A 21,766-nucleotide genomic window follows, 5' to 3' on the forward strand; every position below is an offset into this window, starting at 1 on the left:
GCAAGTGCCATAGGGTAACCACATTTCTTCTCGATACATAACAGATTAGCCCAGAACAAGACCAGCCCACTGCTCACAGCTCTTATGGCATAACATGCTAAAATACCTGTGCCAAAAGGAAAGAAGGGGCCTCCATTTTATAATGTGAATTAGTTTCACAGGAACATCATAAACATTTGTTCCTGGAGTTTATGAATAAGCAGTCAAAAAGTTTAACAAAACAAAGCCTCAGAGAATCAAGGACAAGGATTTAGTTGAATTGTGTTATGATTCCATTTCCTCCAGTGTAGGAGTTCAGCAGGAGGGGTCTAAAAGCAAATCTAAACCCTGTCCTTGTGTCCATCCATTGGACAGACAGGACAGCATAACCCAATAGGTGTGTATGGGAAGGCATCAAAGGGGCAGAGGACCTGCCTTGGGCTGCCTGTGAGGGTCTCCCTCTCACACTGTGCAGGACAGGCTGACCCATCACCCGCTTGTCCCCAGAGGGCACACACACCACATAAAGACACATGCCACCAGCTTTTCTGGAAAGAAGGACACCCAAGACAGGAGGATTGATTTTCCTGGGTGTAGTGACGTGGGGAAGAAGGGAAAGGAAAGAATATGAGACCCAGGCAGGAAAAGCAGAGCCCCACCTTCCTCCTCTAAGAATGCCGACACTGCAAGAGGAAGGCTCTGGGGGCTGTAGTCTAGCGGTACCTGCCCAGGGAGGCCCTATCTGCAGAGGGAGCCAAGCTCCCTGGGGATGAAAGCATTTGTCTTGAAGGAATCAGTGGAGTGCTGGGTAAATACAGAGCCCCTGGCAGAAGGGAATTGTGTAAGAGAGCAGAGAGACTGCTGATGGAAGAGCCCAAGACCAGGGGGAGGGGACAGGGGACAAGCCCTTGGTCTGCAGATGGAATAGCCCAAGATCAGGGAGAGGGGACAAGGACCAAACCTTTTTTTTTTTTTTTTTAACCCTCAACACTTCTGGTTCCAGCCTGACATTTTTCTTCCCCCCTGGTGCTACTTTCATTTTGGAATTTTCTATGTTGCTGTTTTCTTTCTTTATGAAGTTGGCAAGTAACCACATTCCTGTGCCCAAGAAAGGAATTTTGATGGAGTCAGAAATCCCCAAGGGCCATTCACCAAAGATGGAAGGAAATTCCTACCAAAGAGATGCCCAATGTCTGCTGACATCTGGGATCTAAGTCCGAAGTCTTATGTAGCTTCCTGTACTATTAGTCTGCTAAAGCAGGAGGAGGAGAGAGGAGTGGTTGGGGGTGGGAAGAAACAGGGAGGAAGGTTGCTTCAGAGGAGACTTTTGAGGTACAGATGGGGATAGGAGGCTATTGGCAAACTCGAGTAATTTGCACTAATTTGATTCTGGACTTAATTAGGAGGCAGGTTGTAAACATCTTCAGAACGCTCCTGAATTTATAGGTTTATTAGCATAAGCTTTTAAAGATGTGCCATTTATAGCAAGACCTCTCAAAAAAAGAGAATCTTGTTGCTGAAAACAAATTTGAAAGCTAGCTAATGATAAATCATGCTACAATTTGAGTGTATGCTACATGCCAGTTTACAGAAAAACCTCTCCAGGAGAAAGAACTGCTGACTCTGAGCCCTTAGACCTAAGACGTGAGAATTACAGAGCTCAGGTCCCAAGAGCCAAAGAAACTTGAAGTCAAGAAGTCCAAGGCCTGGATTCACATATATATTTTTAATGCCTGCACTGAAAAATTAAGGCTCAAAGAAGTTGAGAGACTGGCCTGAGGTCCCACAGCTGGGAATTCCAGAGCCAAGAGTAGGTCCCTGATTCCCTCTCACGTGGAGCCCTTTTCATGAAAACACATGAAGACACTCCTCCCCAGCCCATCAAGCCAAAGCTTCCTTGGGCATCTGGAGACATCTCAGGTGAAAGCACCCAGAGAGGAGGCTATAGGGCACCCCTGATGCTTAGTGAGGGTCACTGGATGACACTTGTATAAGTCCCCAGCTTTACCAGAGTACATGTGAAGGGTGGCCCAAAGGATATATCTGCAAAAATTCTCTGGAACCTGTGAATGTTTGGAAAAAGGGTCCTTGCAGGTGAATAATTAAGCTAAGGATCTTGAGATAGATCATCCTGGATTATCTGGGTGAGCCCTAAAATCCAATGACAAGTGTCCTTCTAAGAGCAAAGCAGAAGGAGGGGTGACACAGAGAGAAGACACAGAAGGAAGGTCATGTAAACATGAGGGTAGAGATCAGGGTCACGTAGCGAGAGGCCACCATAACCTGGAAGGGGCAAGGGAGATTCCCCTTGAGAGCCCCTGGAGGGAGTGTGGCCCTGCTCACACCTCGGGTTTGGACTTCTGGCCTCTAGAACTGTGAGAGGATAAGTTTCTGTGGTGTTAAAGCTCCCGCTGTTAGAGCAGGTACAGGAAACTGTACAATCTCTATGGATAAAATCAATCAGAAAAAACAACAGTAACAGAAAAATAAGGATCACAGAATGGAGAAGCAAAATGTGGTATATCCGTATAACGGACCATTTTTCAGTCTTGAAGGAAATTCTGGAACATGCTACAACATGGATGAACCTCGAGGACATTATGCAAAGTAAAATAGCCAGTCACACACACACATAAATACTACATGATTCTACCTATATGAGGTGCCAAAGTAGTCAAATTCATAAAGACAGAGAATAGGATGGTTGATGTCGAGGTCTGAGGGGGAGAGGGGGATGGGGATTTACTGTTTAGTAAGTATATAGTGTTTCCATTTTACAAGACGTAAAGCGTCATGGAGATGGATGGTGGTGATGGTTGCACAACAGTATGGATATATTTAATACCAATGAACTGTACACTTAAAGATGATTAAGATGGTAAATTTCATGTTATGTGCATTTGACCACATATTTTAAATAGAAGGGGGAAAAAAATCCCAAAAGGCAAGGATCACAGCCTTTATAAATTACAATCATAATGTTTCAATGATAGGGTCTGAGAATGAAGTCATGGGAGGAGGGCAGTCTTGAGATCCATCCTGTTTTATATTGGTACCCAAGCCAAGCTGACTCAGAAAGGGTCACGTGTCAGTGTGCTACACAGGCAGGACATTTTTCTAGATCACACCCTTCTGGGGAGGTCGGCATGCCTGCTGGGTGGGTCTTGACTCTACTATGAGGCCCCAGGCGCTGTGTGGAAAGCTTCCATGGACTTCCACCTTACAGACAGATGGCCCTCGCTGAAATTGGAAGCCAGTCTGGTGAGAAGCTCCTGCAGCTACAGTGAACACCCCCTTCAGGGGGAGGGAACGGGAATAAGCAGATGTTTCTTCAAAGTGCCATGTTCTTGGACCTAGTGTATTTTTCTCAATCCTTCTCATGGTGGCTGAACTAAATCTGAAGTAATCTACAGCAGCCCCCTGCCTACCTACCTCCCCAACTCTTTTTGGGGAACATTTCCATACGTGGACTGAGACAGCTGTTTTGGCCCGCATCTACTGTAAACGTGGCTGGCTCAAATCTGAGGACTACGCTCGGTGTCTTCCCACTGTTTTTCCTACAGCCAAACATCTGGGAGATGGTTCTGATATTTTATTACTGTTTTAAAATGCAATTTCCCGATTGCTCCCAACTCAATGGGTTTATTTCTGTCTTACACAGATCAAATTTGGGACTCCAAAGGAAATGCTATGGGGCCCTACTCAGAGCTCTGGAGAAGGATGAGAGATGTTCAGGGGACAAGTGGTTGGGGGCACCTACCACTGCACTTTGAGTCTTGGGATCTGACCACCTGGACTTCATGCTGGACTCTGGATAGCACACAACCATCTTCTCCAATAGCTTTCCTACAGAGGTGCTTCACCGAGGGCCAAAAACCCAGCATTTGACCACACTTGGGCCAACTATTAAAACCACTGGAAAGACCATGAAAACTTCTCCTCCCACCCAACTATGTGTGGAGGGTGGGTCTCCCTTGCATCAGTACTTTCAAAGTTCTATGCACTGAGTTCTGCAGTCGTCTCCTGTCTCTACCCTCACCCCCTTTCCAAACATTTTTTTTTTTAATTTGAGGTAAAATTCACATGCCATAAAATTGACCATTTAAATGTGAATAACCCTGTGGCATCTAGGATAGTCACAATGTTGTGCATTTATTACCTCTATCTTGTTCTAAAACATGTCATCACTCCAGCTGGGTCTCAATGGTTATTCTTATCCCACCCCCTACCCCCCAACACCCAGGCAACCACCAGTCTGCTTTCTGTCTCTATGGGTTTATCTCTTCTGGATATTTCATCTAAATGGAAGCAAACCATATGTACCTGAGCTGAAACCAAGAGTCAGATGCTTAATGACTGAGCCACTCAGGTCCCCCGTGCATTCCTGACACAGCAGTGTGATCCAGTCACATTCAGCTCCAACTGCAATCACTTCAATGGCTTCCCACCATTCTTAGGATAAAGACCAAAGTCCTGACTATGACTCTCGAAGTCCTCATGCTCTGAGCCCTCCCCACTCCCTTAGCATCATCTCTCACACCTGCCCTCCTGTCCATCTGACTTTTTTTGTTTGTGCTGTGCTTGTCCTCACTTCTGGGCCTCTGTGGGGGCTGCTCCTTTTTGGAACCGCCTTCCCCTGGGTAAAAGACAACTGCCTGAAACAGTCACTTCCTTATCTCCCAAATCTAATTAGCTACACTAGGTCCTAGCACAGAGCCAACACTGGCCCTTCTGTGTTTCCTGGAAAGAAAGGCACCCCAGAGCTTGCCGTGGGATTAGGAAAGCTATGCTAGACCTCACTGCATAACCCCACAGACGCTGCCCATAGACACAGGGGGGCCTCTCAGATTTATGTGCAGTGTCTCTGAAACACACCCTGCTGGGAGGTTTGAATATGGTTATGTGGATTTGGTGCCCCGTCTGTCAAAGCTGTAGGACCAGTTGGTCGCCTTCCCAGCTGCTAGGCATCCTGACTTACCTCTGCCCAGAACACATTCTCCACCCTGAAACATGGGACAGATATGAGGTAATCTCTTTTGTTTAAAATTTTTTGTTGTTTTTGTTAAATCAGATCTTGTTAACTAATGCCCCACAGGCCAGGGAGAAGTGGGGCAGTGACTCCCTCTGAACTCTGGCCCCTAAATCCACAGTTTGGGCTCTGGTCCAAGAGGGGGCTCTGCTCAGCCCAGAGGCAGCAGTTGGTGGGGGTGAGGTGCGGGGGTGAGGCACTGCTGAGAAAGCAGGAACCAGGCTCTGTGGCTTGAGACATTCACACCTGAACCTGACAGGTTTGAGCTCAGCCCAAGCCACAGGGCGTTCTGGGTCACACAGGATGTGGTTTTTTTAAGGGTGGGGAAGTGTATGCCTTCACCTTTCACCCACCCTTCCTTTGCTTCAGTACTTTGCCCCTGCTCCGAGTCTGTAGACTCTCACAAGCACACACATACATGCAAGAGCGCACATGCACACGCACAGACACCTGCTCCCACACAGGTACATGTGCATGCGTGTACAGGTCACACACTGATGCACAGACACACACACAGGCACACATTGGCTCTAATACGCTCTCCGTTTCCTATTTTCTGACTTCTAAAACTAAAAGTAGTCTCATAAAACCCTTCCTTCTCCATAATTCCTCCTAGTCCCTCTATCACTTTTGATAAACTCCCCATCATTCCAATGTCGCATGAACATTTAGTAGAAACTGCCTGTGAAGACAATCCGACGCGTAAAATCTCGACAAATACTTTCTTTCCTCCAGAGGTGAAGATGAAAAAAAAAAAAAAATGGAACAAGAGCCTCTTTTGTGTTTTTGAAGAGTCTGAGGAAAATGATGGTAGCTTTAACGGGAGCCTGGCTGTCACTTACCTCCAGGACTTTCCCTGTGATAAACTGGTGACAGGCTTCGCATTTCACCCCAAAGAGCCCCTGGTAGTCCTTTTCACAGTACGGAGCGCCATCCCTGCAACACAGAAGGGTGTTCAGCTCCTGAGAGGGGGTCAAGGGGGCAGGGAAGACACCAGGACCATAATTCTCTGAGCCCTTCTCCACGGAATGGTAGCAGACCATATTTCTCCCCCACCCAGCCTTCACAGGCCTGGAGATCTGGTCAGACATGATCCCAATGCAGGAAACCAGACGATGTGGACGGAGGGCTGTTTCTCTGGGCTATGCAGAAATTACAGCCGAATCACCATACGATTAGCACTGCTGCTTCCCTGTTGTCTCAGAACTAACTAGCAAAAGTGCTGGCACCATTCCCCTTCCTCACCAGGCCAGATGGGCGTCAGATGTGGTGTCAGGGTTCACCCTCCTCTGAGGAGGCCCCAGGGCCACCTTCCCCTCATCGCCTCCTTGAGCTCACATGCCAGCACCTCCCGGCAGCGCTGAGACGCCATGTCTTCAGCCCTCAGGAGGCCCGAGGGGTGCAGGGCCGTCTCATCCAGCCTCTCAAGACCTCCTTAATTTACCTCAGAGCACAGTAAAAATGTTTTCTATGTGTGCCATTAAGTGGAAAAGTCAAAAAAGCACCACTGTACACAGCCTTCCGGGTTACTTTAAGAGCTGAGCATTTCCTCCCTCCTTCTTACTTTAGTTGTGCATCAAGAAATCACCTGTGATGTGTCTTCCTTCTGATATAGGTGTTTTGGCTTCTCCCTGACATGCCGACCTAGATTTCTAGGGGATGGGGCCCATGCTATTTTTTTTGTTTCACTCTATTCTTAAATTATTATTAAATTCACTTTATTTTTTTTTTTTTGAGTAGCTAATATAGCATAGAAAGTTTTATAGGGGAAAATTTTCCCTCATTGCCACTGTACCCCCATATTCATTCCTTTTTTTCTTTAAAGGTAACCACTGTAACTACTTTCTTTAAGCTACATTAAAAAAAAAAAAAAAAAAAAACCGGAACAATACAACACTCCACTTTGGATATTATCCACACAAGCATCTGATTCTAATATGAGCCCCCTCCCTGGGTGGGTGTTTTTTGTACATTGGTCCTCATGGGCTCAGGGTTTAGACCCTATGTGGTTTTTTAGGGTGGGGGAGTGTCTACAAATACATTCAAGTCCCCTTCCCGAGAGCAGGGCCCACTGGACCCCTGGGCCTTGCCTCCAGCCTTACTTGCTGATGTACTCTCCGGTGAGAACCTTCCCACAGGACTTGCATTTAAAGCACCCCAAGTGCCACTGCTTTTCCAGGGCCAGCAGGGCCTGCCCATTCTTGATATCTCTTCCACAGCCAGCACAATCTAGAAAAGAGCAGAGGCCAGCAGTTACCCCACATTTGTTTTGCTAAATCCAAGCATGCAGGTCCCAGTGTGCGCCCATCCCACACTCAACAAATATCTACTTAAGCACCGTGTCATTCCACTCTCCCTCCCTGCGCCAAGTCTTTCGTATCCTCACACAGCATGGAAACGTCGTGAACCTCAGTGGATCCAAGGGCATGGATGTCCTTCATCCGTTTATTTCCTTGGGGGTTAAATACCCTCTGAGCTCCAGCTGGCCCAGAGAATATTTAATTACGTTGTCTTGGCTGGGATTTCCAGAAAGCTCTCATATGCCTTTATTAATTGAGGGCACGTGTGAGTCGCTAAGTACCTCATGCTGGATGCCTCACTTAACAATATAGATGTGATTCCTGGAAAGCTGCCTATGAATCTCATTTTACTACACAGGACTCTACCTCCTTATCATCCTAAACCAGACTTCTGAAGAGTTGTGACCATCAGTTTAATAGCCCTTAATCCCTTAGCTTTAAATCCTCCATGGCAGCCTCCTGTGACATAGACAAAGGACACAGGGCTGGCTTCTTTGAGGTAAAGGGAGTGGGCTCAACAACTTGTTGGCCCGTCATGTGACCCAGGTCCCGTCTCCCCCTCTTTGAAGCCTTGGTTTCCTCACATGGAAGCTGGGAAGTTCTTAGTGACTGTCTCAAGCCTCCAAAGAGGATTCAATGAAATAATGGTTATTAGCACTGGGGCCGGCACATGGGAAGCAGCCCTATAAATGTTTCCTATTATAACTGTCACTATTATGATTACTAAATACTCCATTGTTAGGGAAGTTAAATATTTAAAAGAACTCAGAAGAATGTAAATTGATGCAACCTTTTTGAAAGCAACATAAACTTCCACAGACATTTAAAATCAATGTGGCTGAGCAAATGAAACACAGCATCGCCGGGAGGTTGGCCATCATGTCCCCTGTTGATTGTAAGAAACACTCATGGAATAAAGCAATGCCGGGACGGGGCCACTGGCTGTGCAAAATGATGAAACACCTCCCCCTTCCGACTGCATGTGTGACTGCTGCTCCTTTACCAGTGACAGTCCTAGACCAAAAAATTTTTTTTAAGGCTATTTATTCATGAGACACACAGAGAGAGGCAGAGACATAGGGAGAGGGAGAAGCAGGCTCCTCAGGGGGATCCTGATGTAGGACTTGGTCCTCAGGACCCAGGATTATGCCCAGAGCCAAAGGCAGACGCTCAATCACTGAGCCACCCAGGCATCCCTAGCTCGACTTTAACTCTCTCTCCTCCTGGAAAAACTGAGATGCCCAATCACTGACCTGCTCCTGCATCTTGACAGTACCTAGTCCATAACTGCTCCTGCTGCCTTGACTCCTTAATACCAGCCAGTAAGACCTCTATCCCCTCAGTTCCCCCACAGATGCTCCTGACTCCCCTGGTCTTCTCCCTTGCTACAGTTTAAGTTCACTTGATTGTCCTCCTGCCCTTCTGTTTGACTACTGGTGTGTTTCCAGTGATCTTTGGTCAGTGCATATTTTTTTAAAAGATTTTATTTATTTATTCATGAGAGACACACAGAGAGAGGCAGAGACACAGGCAGAGGGAGAAGCAGGCTCCCTGTCCAGAGCCCCATGTGGGACTCGATCCCAGGACCCGGGATCACATCCTGACCCAAAAGCAGACGCTCAACTGTTGAGCCACCCAGGTGTCCCTGGTCAGTGGGTATTAATGCACCTTTACATCTAGCAACTTCATAGCTAAGATTTTTAGTCTACAAATAAATTAGCAAAAGTGTGTGTATGTGCTATGTGTCCATGTACGTATTCCCTGAAGAAAATGAATTTATTTCCTGCCGTACTTTTGTAACAACAAAACTGAAAATAGCCTATGTGGAATTAATGAGAAGCTAGTTAAATTACTTATGGTATAGTCAGTAGTGGAATACTGTGTACTGTTGAAAAGAACAAGGTCAATTTGTGTGCTGACATGGAAAGATATCCAAGATAGGTTAAGTTAAAAAAAAAAAAAAAAAGCAACCTGTGGAATAGTATGCATAGCAGAAGCTCATTTATAAAAATTGAGTAAAGGGTATAGATGTGTTTGTACACATGCTCGTATATGGAATAAAAGACTTCTTGAAAAAATAATTGAAACTCCTAAGATATTTTCTTCTGTGAAGGACTTTTCACTTCACATCCTCTGTTGCTTGGATTTTTTGTTGTTGTTACCATGAGAATGTCAAAAAAAGAAAAAATTGAATAAATATTTCTAAGGTTAAAATATAATTGCTAGACAAGTTCTAGATTATTGCAGGTTAGAACTTCTGTAAGTATTGCCCACTATTAGCTGAGCGGGGCTTATATGATCACAAAGCATGATTATTCTTTTTTAAGCTGGAGTTAACATTTCTCAGCATCTCAACAAAAATCTTATAAAGTGGATCTCACATCTGGTAGTTAACTATAAGGATAAGAATGGAAGGCCTTGACATTTGCTCACAAATACAATATTTAAAGGTTACGAGCACTGGATGAGTTTAAGATGAATTGACAGTTCTTAATCCAGTTTGAACTGAATTTGTTTTTCATTCTTCTGATTAGGTCAAGCCACGAGGTGGCAGTAAAGATTTAAAATAATAAGGAAGATTCTGGCTGGTAGATTCTTGAAGTCAGAAAATAAATTTGAGGGATGGCTTTCAATTTTAGAAACTGAAGACAGTTGGGCTCAGGAGGGTTGGCAGAGCCATTTGGGGTCTCCTCCTGCACAACGCTGAGATCTAGGGAGATGGAAGGCAATGCTAAGAGCCCAGGCTTCAGAATTAGGACCTGAGCATTTACTTGGGCAAGTTACTGTCTCTGTGAAATGCCAACTGTGACGAGCTTTGCAGGACACTTAGAATGATGGGATGAGCACTGGGTGTTATTCTATATGTTGGCAAATTGAACACCAATAAAAAATAAATTTATAAGAATGCTTAGTTCATGTTCGCCTCTCAGTGTGGCTCCACCTTTCTTTGGTAGGAGCAGAGGTGAGACTGGAAGGCACGTTCCTGGATGGTGAGTCTTGTTCACTTTACAAGCACATTAATGCCCAGATATCCCAGAGCTCTGAAAGCAGCTGAGACACAATTTGAGAGCGGTGACGACTTTTCTGATTGTTCTGGATGAACCAGGCACCATGTGAGGGCTTTGTAGATATGGTACCATTTATTATTCAGTCAGGTAGTCAAAATGCCTAGTGGTTTGGAAGCCTCTGACCTCATAGGTGGTGTCCCATACCTCTCAGATCCTCTGCGCCCTGCAGTGTCCCATGGAGGGCAGATGTTCATTCTGCAATTGACTTTGATAACGGTTGATAGAGAAGCAATCATGGGATGCTGAATGCCTAGAGCTAGGCAGCTGGTGAAACGGGGCTGGAAGCAGAGGCTGAGGAATGAGCCTCCTTCCTCCCAAACCTTAAGACATAAACCAAGCAAATCAAAGACCACCTCCTAGAAAGTGGAATACTGGCCCACACTGGCTGATTCAAAGTATTCTGGTATATGCCACAGAGGCTACCTACCCACTCACTCCTCTCAGGACAAAACCATAAATTCTCCACTTAAGCCTGATGTCACGCTGGGAAAAGTGGAGAAGATGCAGAGACAAAAAGATTCGTGCTGGATTGTTCATTCTTCCTGTGCTCATCCCAACTAAGCTCTTTTATAAAGTACAAAATGTCCTACTCTGTATCTTCATGGTTTTCAGCTGTTGAGAAAATTGTTTCCACATCACTGAAGCAGCTGCCGATAAATATAGAAAGCTGGTGATTGGCACCGGAATTATTGCCGAAGTCAGAAATAGGTGAATATGGAGCAGCATCAAGGAAATCAAGCCCTCTAGCAACTTGCCAGTATTCCATCAAAAACAAATAATCACCAAATGTGGCAAGAGAAAAACAACAACCATAAACACTTGTCTCAAGCCTTTCATTCTTGGTGCCAAGAGCCAAGAGAAGAGCAGGAATTTGGCTACTTATGTCTGAGTTAAACTAATACCCAATGACACACCTGGTTCCATATTTGTATCATTTTGTTCCAAGGCAATAAATATCCTTGAGGACAGGAATCCTGTCTCTTTTTTTCTTTTCTGGGGGGCATTGGGTCATGCATACCTGGGCTTTGAAAATATTTAAGTTGAAGAAGGTGAAAAATGGCTCTCAGCAAGAAAACCTGTGTTCCCAAGCTAAGAAAGATGTCCTCACTTGAACAGCTCTGAAGGTTCTATCAGAAAGGATACCTATGTTCTCCTTGGGAACTATTTCTAAGGCCAAAAATATGTCTTCCTCTGTGAAGATGCCTCTCTGGAGAAGAAGGCTGAGCAGATGGAGCTCTAGAAAAGAAAACCAGGTGATAATTAAATTCCTATCCCCACCTTCCTAGGCCTGCAGGCTTCATTCATGCCCAGAACCATTAATGAAGGTGGGCATTGCATTCACAGTAGCTACTCATCTGGGATTAAAGCTTTCAGAAAACAGAAGAGGGATCTTCCTAGTGCTTTAGGCCATGGTCTCAGAGCTGAAGATAATGGTGATAAATATTCCGTCTCCCAAAGAAAGGTGCCAAGAATATCCTTGTAGGACTTTCCAAGAGACAGTAGAGTTCACCTGATGACTATCAACCCCTATTCCCTACTTACCTCTGAGAATCAGAAATTTTAAAACACATAACGGAGACACCAGGGAGCTGGCCACACAGCAGGAGTGTGGTGGTGTTCTCTCCCCTCTGCTGTGACAGGGATTAGAGGACCTTGGGAGAAGGACCTAGATGTTTACTGAGTGGGGAAGCTCAGGCCCTACAGCTACTATGGGTCCATGAGAAGCTTGATGTTAGAGTTCTTGGAACAAACTGGTTTGAATGTCCTGAAGCTTGGAAGCATTCACAAATAGAGAAATCTAGAGTCTGCTGAATTTGGAAGACAGGCAGCTGGTTAGAGACCTCTCCCTTCCCCTGGCAATGGCAGGCTAAGGAGAGGATGGAGTGGGAATGGTGTGCACTCCCACCATTTGGCTCACTGGGGGATGCACTTATGTCCTGCTGCTGGTACCCACACCCAAGCATCTAGAATGAACCCACTGGAGAAAGCTGCCTGCTGGGAGTGGGGGACTTCATTAATAAGAGGCTAGGAGACTACATGGGAGCAGGACCTGAGGCTGGGGAGGTAGGGAGAGCTTGTTGCAAGAGGTTAACCAGAAATTACATGCTTTTGTCAAAGAACTCAAAGTGCACCTCCATAAGAAATATCCCTGCCTGGCCCACCAAGGAGCCACAGGACAGGAAGGAAGTAAATGCAGAGTGAAAGAGAGATTGTGCCCACTGTAGGTCTCCAGTTGGGGTCAGGTCTGAGCTGTGAAAGGATGCAGCTCTCAAACACACATGAGAATCAAGTTTTCAACCAGCTTGGATTTCTAGGGGCTGAAGACCAGAAAGCTGTGGGATCTGTGTAAGATATGATTAGGGTAGGAAAGGGAACTCTGATCAAGGATAATACAAGTTCATGACAGGGAAAAATAAGGCTGCTCATCGTTATGTCGCATATGTCGCACATGTGCTTTGGCCTGTTGTATACACAAATGGTGCATTTCCCAGCAGTCAAGGACTTTGGAGGCAGAGAGACCTGGAGTAGAAGTCCAGCTCTGACACTGAGTGGAGGGGCCTTGCACAGGCTAGGTAACCACCGAGTTTCGGTATCTCCATCTGTAGAATGTGCAGGTTGGCAGTACCTAGCTTCCTGGGCTGCCATGAGGACTGGAGAGTGTGGGTGCATGTACATATTCACTGTCTGTTTTCACAGGTCCAATCATCTCACAAAACCTGAATTTCCTCTTCTCCGTATCAAATCGGCAAGGCCCACCTTCAGCCTCTGGAGAAGGCACTTCGGTCTCTGTGGTTCCACCACCACCATCACCACCATCACCACCACCACCATCATTATATTAATCATTATAGTAATCATTATCATTACTATTATTACAGTTTTTATTCAGCTTTTGACTTTTGAAAGGTCTGGTGTGTCCGTTCTCTCCCCCACTCTCAGGGCTCCTGCTAACCTGGGAGGGCAGTGATCATCTGCATTTTACAGATCACAGAACATCTGAGAGCCAGAGGCACCTTCAAGACTGGTTTGATGCAAATGCTTTACTTTCCACACAGGATACTAAGATCCAGGGTGGGCTTTGGCTTTGCACACAGCCACACAGCTGAACAGTCCAATTAACTGCACGGTGTGAATCTTCTGTTCTCAAAGGCACGTGAATTCAGGCCTTTATAGCTTACAGGGCTTCTCTGAACCTGAACCTCCACTTGTGGGGTTGTTTTCCTGGTTATCATCTCTTGAGCTGCCAGTGGGCAAAAACAGCCAGGATGGAATCAGAGCACGAGGTGTTCACTGGAGCAGAGAGACTGCATAAGTAGAGAATTGTTTTGAAAATAAATAATAAGTATTTATTATTAATAAATAATTGGTACATAGATTGTAAAAGGAGCCAGAGAGAGACTTTCCTCATTTAACTGATGCTTGCAGACATCTTGGGATGTTATAAAATGTTCACAGGGGTTTGGGGTCAGTTCTGAGTATTTCCTTACTTTACTGAAAAAAATGTTAAAAATTAAGAATAAAAAAGAAATCAAGTTTCAGTATTTAAGCTGTCACCCATACAAGCTCCAATTCCAGCTTTCCCTGGAATCCTTTTTTAAAAATAATAATGAAACAGAAACTCTATTTGTCATCAACTGAAGATTAGCAGACAAGTTCAAGGCTATACATGGGGATGAAAAATAAACAGAAGCAAAATAATTTCATATTTAGATTGTTATTATTAGAAAGTAGAGTAAGACTTTGGAGTCCCTATAAAATATTCAAGTGGCGTCCTTTTAATAGACCGTTAAGTAGAGACACTTTATCCCTGGCCAGGACCCAATCTAAAGAGCTTCAAGGAAAAACCAAACCAAACCCAAATTTAAGTTCCAGAGTTTGGCTAACTTGAGATCCTGAATTTAACGATGCTGGATCTTGTCATTTAACTCTTCCTACAGGATACAGATTTCTCATTATCTGTGTGATAAAATGGTGAAGGTAGGATGCTGGAGAATAGCTATTCTATCCAAAAGAGGGGGAGAAAAAGGACGCAAGAGAAGAGTGACCTGATTCTCTTAGGTTAGCAAGCTGCCTTTGACACAAGTCTTCAACACATGTCAGATCAGCCTCTGACACATGGATTCCTTCATGGGAATAATGCTTTGGAGGTATGTGGTGGTTGCCCACTTTAAACAGAAGAGATAGTTCCAGTTTGCTAGGGTTCCTATCCCTACACAATCTAAATGTCAATTGCTACCCGTTGTCACTTTTGAGCTGACCTGGGAACTCCGGTTCTTAGCTTGGACTTTTCTGTAGGCACTTCAGTTTGCAATCCATAGATTTAAAAAAAAAAACCCAGACTCTCTTTGTGTTATTATTATTTTTTAAATAAGAGTTGGCCTAGAGTTTTAATGTCTTTAAGATATAAAGGACTTGGGTATTTGAAAACCTTTCCTTGCCAAGAAAGGCCACATTGTATTTAGTAGTGATAGGAACATCAATCTAACGAGTTGATACTGTTGAATGGTGATTTACTTTCATCACCTGGGCTGTTCAGTGTGGTCAGGTTTCAAACCAGACCTCTATGAGTTAACAAATATTGACTGTCCACAGTCCAGTTTTAAAAAAAAATTAAACCAAGTCACCAAGTTCTTTTTTAGCATGTCATGGCAAATACCAAGGGTGCAGGGTCAACCTAAGAAGGGGTAGAAAGAGGCTAAAGCACAATACGAAGCTGCAAATGTGTTGGGGTAATAAGCACGTCTCACGAATTAGTTTTTTAAAAAAGCACTGACTTCTGAAATTCTATGCTGCCATTAGCCAAAAAAGCAATATGAAGTCACAAGATAAATACTGGTGGGAGTGGTGGTGGTGGTGGTGGTGGGGGAGTAAGAATGTTCATACAGGTACAATGTACTTGCCACTCTATGGCCAAAGGGGTCTCAGTGCTATAAGTAATTCATATCTCAAATCACTAAAAATGAACTATTTTAAAAGGTTATGTGCCACCATGTAACCTTGAACCAGATTTTTCCATAACATCTCATGTCCCTTTGCTGTCTTGATGGCCATGATGGAAACATCACAAGCCAGAGCAGCCCCGGACCTGCTATTTTAAGTGAAGGTTCTTGTTGTCTTTGGAAAACAATACTGCACAACAAACAAGTTTTCGTGGGCCATAATAGCAACAGATTATCAGCCTTCATTAGGAAAGCTGAGGGCAGGTCTGGCAGCAAGCCTTTTTCCAAGTCCTCCAAATCCTATCTTTCCTTCTTTTAAACTGTGTATCATATATACTTAAAGAATTTCAGTTACTTTGTTCATAATTTTTACAAATATAGACCATTTACACATTTGAAACTCCCAATTCTAATCCCTAAACCAGTATTCACAGAATTCTGTTAGGAGTTATTATGAATTCTCAAGGTCAAGAAGCCCTCTCCTAAAACTAGGATTTGTGTATGTTTTCCCCATATTCAGGACCAGGATCTGAATGGGAAATTAAAAGAACCAGCTTGCTTGCTTTTCCTCTCCATTAATTATGAATTTACTAAGCAGGAACCTCAAAGCTAATGCTGCTAGCACGATAAACATCAAAGAAATAGAACACAGTCTGTCATGGACTTGGAATCAACCCAGATCTGCACCCCAAAAGCATTGGAATGGAGAGTCTGAGAATCTCTGCTAATTCCCTTCAATGATGGCTTTGAATGACCCATAAACATGCCACGGCACTCAGTACTGGATTCAATATTGGTTCCAAAGGACCTTATTTCTCACTTAGTCTCCCACGGCCTGCTTGCAACACGGTGAAGGATGTGGGGGTCTTATATACAGGGAGGATGCCAGACACTTGACACTATGCATTTATGGAATAGAGCACATCCTTTGGGAAGGTTACTGAAAACAGGTTAGAAGTTGGGAACTTTAACATCTGCTTACAGACAGTGTCCACTGCTTTACACAAGAATCTCCTAAACAACTTATCTTCCATTCTCTGAGCTACAAATAAAAATTATACCATGCTGGGGTGCCTGGGTGGCTCAGGTGGTTCAATGTCTGACTCTTGATTTCAGCTCAGGTCATGATCACAGGGTCATGGGATCGAGCCCCACATGGGGCTCTGCTCTCAGCATGGAGTCCGTTTGTCCTTTCTCCTCTGCTCTTCCCTCTCCTACTCTCTCTCAAATAAATAATACATTAAAGAAATTTGAAAAATTATAACATGCTTGTATTTCCTAGAAATGTGATGAGATTCTTTGATGGGAAATAAACTATTAGCATAGAACATTAATACTATTTTGTCATCTGCTCTAATTTGTAGGTTTATGGTCCTATCAAAGAGAACTCTGTGTGTGTGTGTGTGTGTGTGTGTGTGTGCATGCATGTTCACATGCATGTTTTCAGAACCAGAACTAAAAAAATGGAGGGGTAGCTATATTCATGGAATAAACCACCATCCTAATAAGGACAATCACAACCTCCAAATTTCCAACTAACAATTTCAAAAGCCCAGCTGGTGGAGGGCAGGCCCAAAGGTTCACTGTTTTTTGGGCCTTTCCTCTGCACTGTCAGTCTGAATTTGTTTCACATGGTTGCTCAGCATAATTTCTGATGATGCACACATCACAGGGATTCACTGGAGATCATAAGTTGGATTCTCTTTTGACTGAAAATGCCACCAGGACAGTAAGAGGAAGTTGGGGAGTCATGGGAACAAAGCCAAACACCACCCAATCATGGATGCTCTTGGAAAAGGCTATGGTCACATGGTAGCCTCAAGGATACTGACTTCCAACCTGCAGAGGTGGAGTTCAGGCCACAGTCTCACTGGACTGGGCACCCTTGCCATGATAAATGACTACTCACCCAGCACATGATTCCACCAGCACTTCTCTGTGGCTTGGAGCAGTTCTTTCTGCTTACAATGTGTAATCCAGACATGTCTCATAAACATTGTTTGATCCCTGAGCCATCCCTCAAAAGGGATGTTATGTTAGACATATTTGTATAGGAAGACAGAATTAAGATGTTTGAAGTTCAAAGCCTGAGTCCTCAGCACTACTGATACTCTGCTGGACAAGGTGTAGAAAACTGGGGGGTCAGACTTCTACCAGCCGGACGAAATAGTTCTCTGCTCAAGTTATGGCTAGCAATGGAGGAGGAAAACAAGTAGAAAAAGGAATGAAGAAAGAGTAAGAGAGGGAGCAGACAAGGTACCCCAGATGAAGGCTGCTACCTGTGGCCATTCTGTGGTGCTCATGCCACAGCCTGCCACATATGAACATTAGTGGGACACCAGCCTGACAGTTTTGGGGGAGATTCAGAAAATTGGTAGCCACTGCCTTTGAGATTTGGGATAGTCTTTAGCAAACCCTACTTAACATTGTACCAGGACCCAAATGAATTAAAGACCGGGGCTCAAACCAATACTCATCCATGTATGTTCACAGCAGGACTATTCATAATGGCCAAAAGGTTAATGAACCTTTAGGACATATCCTAAAGGTTGGATAAACAAATGGATGAATGGATAAACAAATCATGTTCTACCCACGTAATGGAATATTATTCGGCCATAAAAAGGAATGGAGTACTGGTAAATGCTGTGCGAACCTTGAAAACATTTTTTTAAATAAAGATTTTGTTTATTTATGAGAGAACGAGAGAGAGAGAGAGAGGCGGAGAAGCAGGCTCCATGCAGGGAGCCTGATGTGGGACTTGATCCCGGGTCTCCAGGATCAGGCCCTGGGCTGAAGGCAGCACTAAACCACTGAGCCACCCAAGCTGCCCTGAACCTTGAAAACATTATGCTAAGTGGGAGAAGACAGAAATGAAAGGTCACTTATATATTCCATTTATATGAAATATTTAGAATCTGGAAATACACAGACACAGACAGCAGAATGGTAGTTGCCAGGGGCTTGGGAGGACTGAGTAGGGAATAACTGCTTTATCGGTATGAACAAAATGGTTCACTTTGTTATGTGAACTGCACTTCATTGAAAAATGTACCAAGAAGGGTTTTTCTTATACTGGTTTCCCTAATTTCCTTGTAAACTTTAACCTGGTGAGGAGTTCTCTGATAAATCTTTAACTGGCTATGGTCACTCAGTATACCCGAGCTCTTGCCAAAGGGGAAATCACACTTGAGCTTGACATCAGTTTCTTAGGTTCTATACTCATCAGCAAACAACTCATTTACTCCCTTCCAGAGACAGGAAGAAGGAAAGAAGGGGTAGAGTGTCCATTTCAGGACTTCCATCATGTGACCAGTCACTTAATCTGTACACATTGAAGGTCATAGCAAGGGCAAAGTACACCAAGACTTCAGTCTGGAATAAGTCTTTCATTTTATTTTGTAAAATAAGTATCATTTTATTTTTAATCTACTTTTGTTTTAAATAGGTAACACATATACACATGGTTAAGAAATTTTTTCATATAGTGAAAATAATTTCCTTCCTTCCCTCCCTGCTGGAGACAAGTACTACAAGTAATAGCAATTTCTCAACTATCCTTCTGGGACAATCCAAAGGGACATACAACTCCTGATATACACGGTTAGATTTTTACTCCAACTGAAAAATTAAAATTAAACTGAAGAATGCTGGTCCAATCATTAAAATCCTAGTTTTACTGGTACATTGCTACAAGGTGTGGGTCTTATTATGTAAGAGGCATATCTAGTGAAACAAAGCAAATAACAAAATGTCATTAACTTTCCATTCCCTCAGGCACTTTCTGTATTCACTTTTATTTTTTTTCCCCCATAAATCATACCCATTCCCTATTAAAACAAACTTTTCTTCCTTTCTTACAACTGAGACAATTGAGTCTCTGGTAAAGTGAAAAGATGTGTCACTCTGCGTCAACAGGAGTCAGAACTCAACATTCTGGACCTGGGAGATGAAAATGAGTCCTTCAAAGGCCCTCCAGGGATGGCATCCATTCACTAGCTAAAGGGACATTTATATATTTGCTATGTGCATGGTACCAAAAAAATATATACCGTCCTTGTTACTAAGTAACTCATAGTCTGGTAGGAGAGAAAAACATAGAAAGAACTAGCAGGAGTATATGGTAATAACTGCCTTAATAGAAATGCGAAGCACAGCTTTGGTCAAGATACATGTGCACTGACCCTGTTGCCAAGGGGCCCAAGCAGATTCAAGGCTTACAATCTTTTGTGTGACACTCAAAACAAGGAATGATTTTTGAAAAGAAGATATGTGAACAAAATGCTATGCAAAGAATTTATATAAAGTTGTACATATCGGGATCCCTGGGTGGCGCAGCGGTTTGGCGCCTGCCTTTGGCCCAGGGCGCGATCCTGGAGACCCGGGATCGAGTCCCACGTCGGGCTCCCGGTGCATGGAGCCTGCTTCTCTCTCTGCCTATGTGTCTGCCTCTCTCTCTCTCTCTCTCTATGACTATCATAAATAAATAAAAATTAAAAAAAAAAAAAAAAAGTTGTACATATCGATAGCACTTAGCAAAATCCAGAAGAATGTTCACCAAAATGTTCATAGAGATGCTGTCTTGAGATTTCACGTTATTTTTATCTCCTCCTTTTAACTTTTCTGTATTTGTATTCTAATGTTGGCATTATTTTACCAACACCTGAACCCATTAAATCCACCTGAGCCCATTGAATGCCTAAACCCATTAAAAAGAGAAGAGTGTTATTTGCCTGTTTTGAGAAAGAAAAGGCTTTGATTCAATTTCCAAATGCTGATGTTGGGCTTTATGTACTACACCTTGTGAAAGAGAAAAAAAATAGTCCTTGTATTAATGAGGTCATTATCTTGGTGGTAGAGGTGGGCATATATATGCACAACTAAAATGCAATAGGTTACGTACCAATGTTGGTTTCTCAGTTGTGACAACTGTCTCACAGTAATATATTAGCTATATAATAAAGAATTTGACTGGCTAGAACATCGTTGGTACTCAAATGTTTGTTGAATGAATGACGGACAACCTATAATCTTTCTTTGACAATCACACTCTTCATCTTTTCTCTCTTCTACCTCTACCCACAATCAATGATCTCCCCAACCCTGATCGCTGACCCTAAATCATTGATTTTGCATGCTACTACCACCATTATCATCTTAACCTTTCTAGAACATCGCTTTCATCTGGTCATCCTCCAGGTTAAAAGCTTCCCTCAGGAACTCCACATTGCCAAACTCTTCAAGGCCTCCCAGGACAAGTCTCAGGACACAGAACAAGGTCTTTGGTCTATTGCATTTCTCTTTGCATTACTTTCAAAAGAAACCTCTCCACATTTAGATTGTCTTTTCTTGCAGTATCTCACTCAACTCTCATAAAAACCCTTGGAAGTAGTTACTTTCCAATTTTTAGATGAGACCACTAAGATTCTAAAGCATCAAATAACTTGTTCAAGGCTCCTTGGCTCAGAAGGGGGAGGATTAGGAGTCCAACTCAGGCTTTCTGAAATGTAGAGGCCATATTCTTAACTATTATGCTATGTATGCTGCCTTCTTTTGTTCCTTTCTGATTCTAAATATCTCTAAGCTCAAGCTCTAGTCCTGTAACCTCCATAAAGAATAATGGTTAATACACACATGAGCTTATTAGATGTCGTGAATCTTTCAAACACTTTACTTATACAAGTCCTCACAACAAATCACTGAAAAATGAACTTTTATTGTTTCCCATTTTGTAGGCAAAGAAATGGAGGCAGAGATTGGGTTCTCAAGACCATACAGCCTGTGCATGGTACAACTGGGATTAGAACCAACCACAACCTGTCTGGAACCCATACGTTCACTCTTACAGGAAGAGAGTGTCTAAATAAGAAGAAGCAGATCTGATTTTGGAGACCCTGCCATAAAATACATCACCATGAGTCAGACTTCAACAATGCAGGGGCTCTAACATGTGGATGTGCTCCTGCCTTCATTGGATTCCATACTGGTGGAAAATATCAAACGAGGGGGATCCCTAGGGGGCTCAGTGGTTCAGCGCCTGCCTTTGGCCCAGGGTGTGATCCTGGAGTTCCAGGATCGAGTCCTGCATCAGACTCCCGGCATGCAGTCTGCTTCTCCTCTGCCTGTGTCTCTGCCTTTCTCTCTCTCTCTCTCTCTCTCATAGGTAGATAAATAAAATCTTAAAAAATATCAAACGAGCAGATAAAGACAGCTATCATGAAGAGCAGAGTGAAAAAAGAAGAGTCACAAAAGTAGTGATGGTCTGACACAAATTCTCAAAAATTAATGCCCGTAAATTAGTGCCATATATGTACTAATTTAATCCTACAAGGTAATTATTACCATCCCATTTTACAGATAAGGCAATGGAAGCTGGAAAGGTAAAAAGAATGCTAGCAAGTGGCAGAGCTAGAACCTGACCCAGGCAGTCAGACACCAGTGTCAGATCAT

At 43.6% G+C, this 21,766-nt stretch overlaps 1 protein-coding gene across 21 annotated transcripts in view; it reads right to left on the reverse strand.

The window, feature by feature from the left end:
- Positions 1-21,766, reverse strand: part of ABLIM1 (actin binding LIM protein 1) — a 284,701-nt gene that overhangs the window by 86,297 nt on the left and 176,638 nt on the right. For all 21 annotated transcript variants that reach the window (XM_038578863.1, XM_038578864.1, XM_038578861.1 and 18 more), the window contains 2 exons: positions 7,111-7,237; positions 5,851-5,944 (listed from right to left, as the gene is read on the reverse strand). In XM_038578863.1, the coding sequence (XP_038434791.1) occupies positions 5,851-5,944; positions 7,111-7,237 (221 nt within the window). The remainder of the gene's footprint in view (positions 1-5,850; positions 5,945-7,110; positions 7,238-21,766) is intronic.

The sequence above is a fragment of the Canis lupus genome, chromosome 28, assembly GCF_011100685.1.
Source record: "Canis lupus familiaris isolate Mischka breed German Shepherd chromosome 28, alternate assembly UU_Cfam_GSD_1.0, whole genome shotgun sequence".
Classification (NCBI taxonomy): Eukaryota; Metazoa; Chordata; class Mammalia; order Carnivora; family Canidae; genus Canis; species Canis lupus.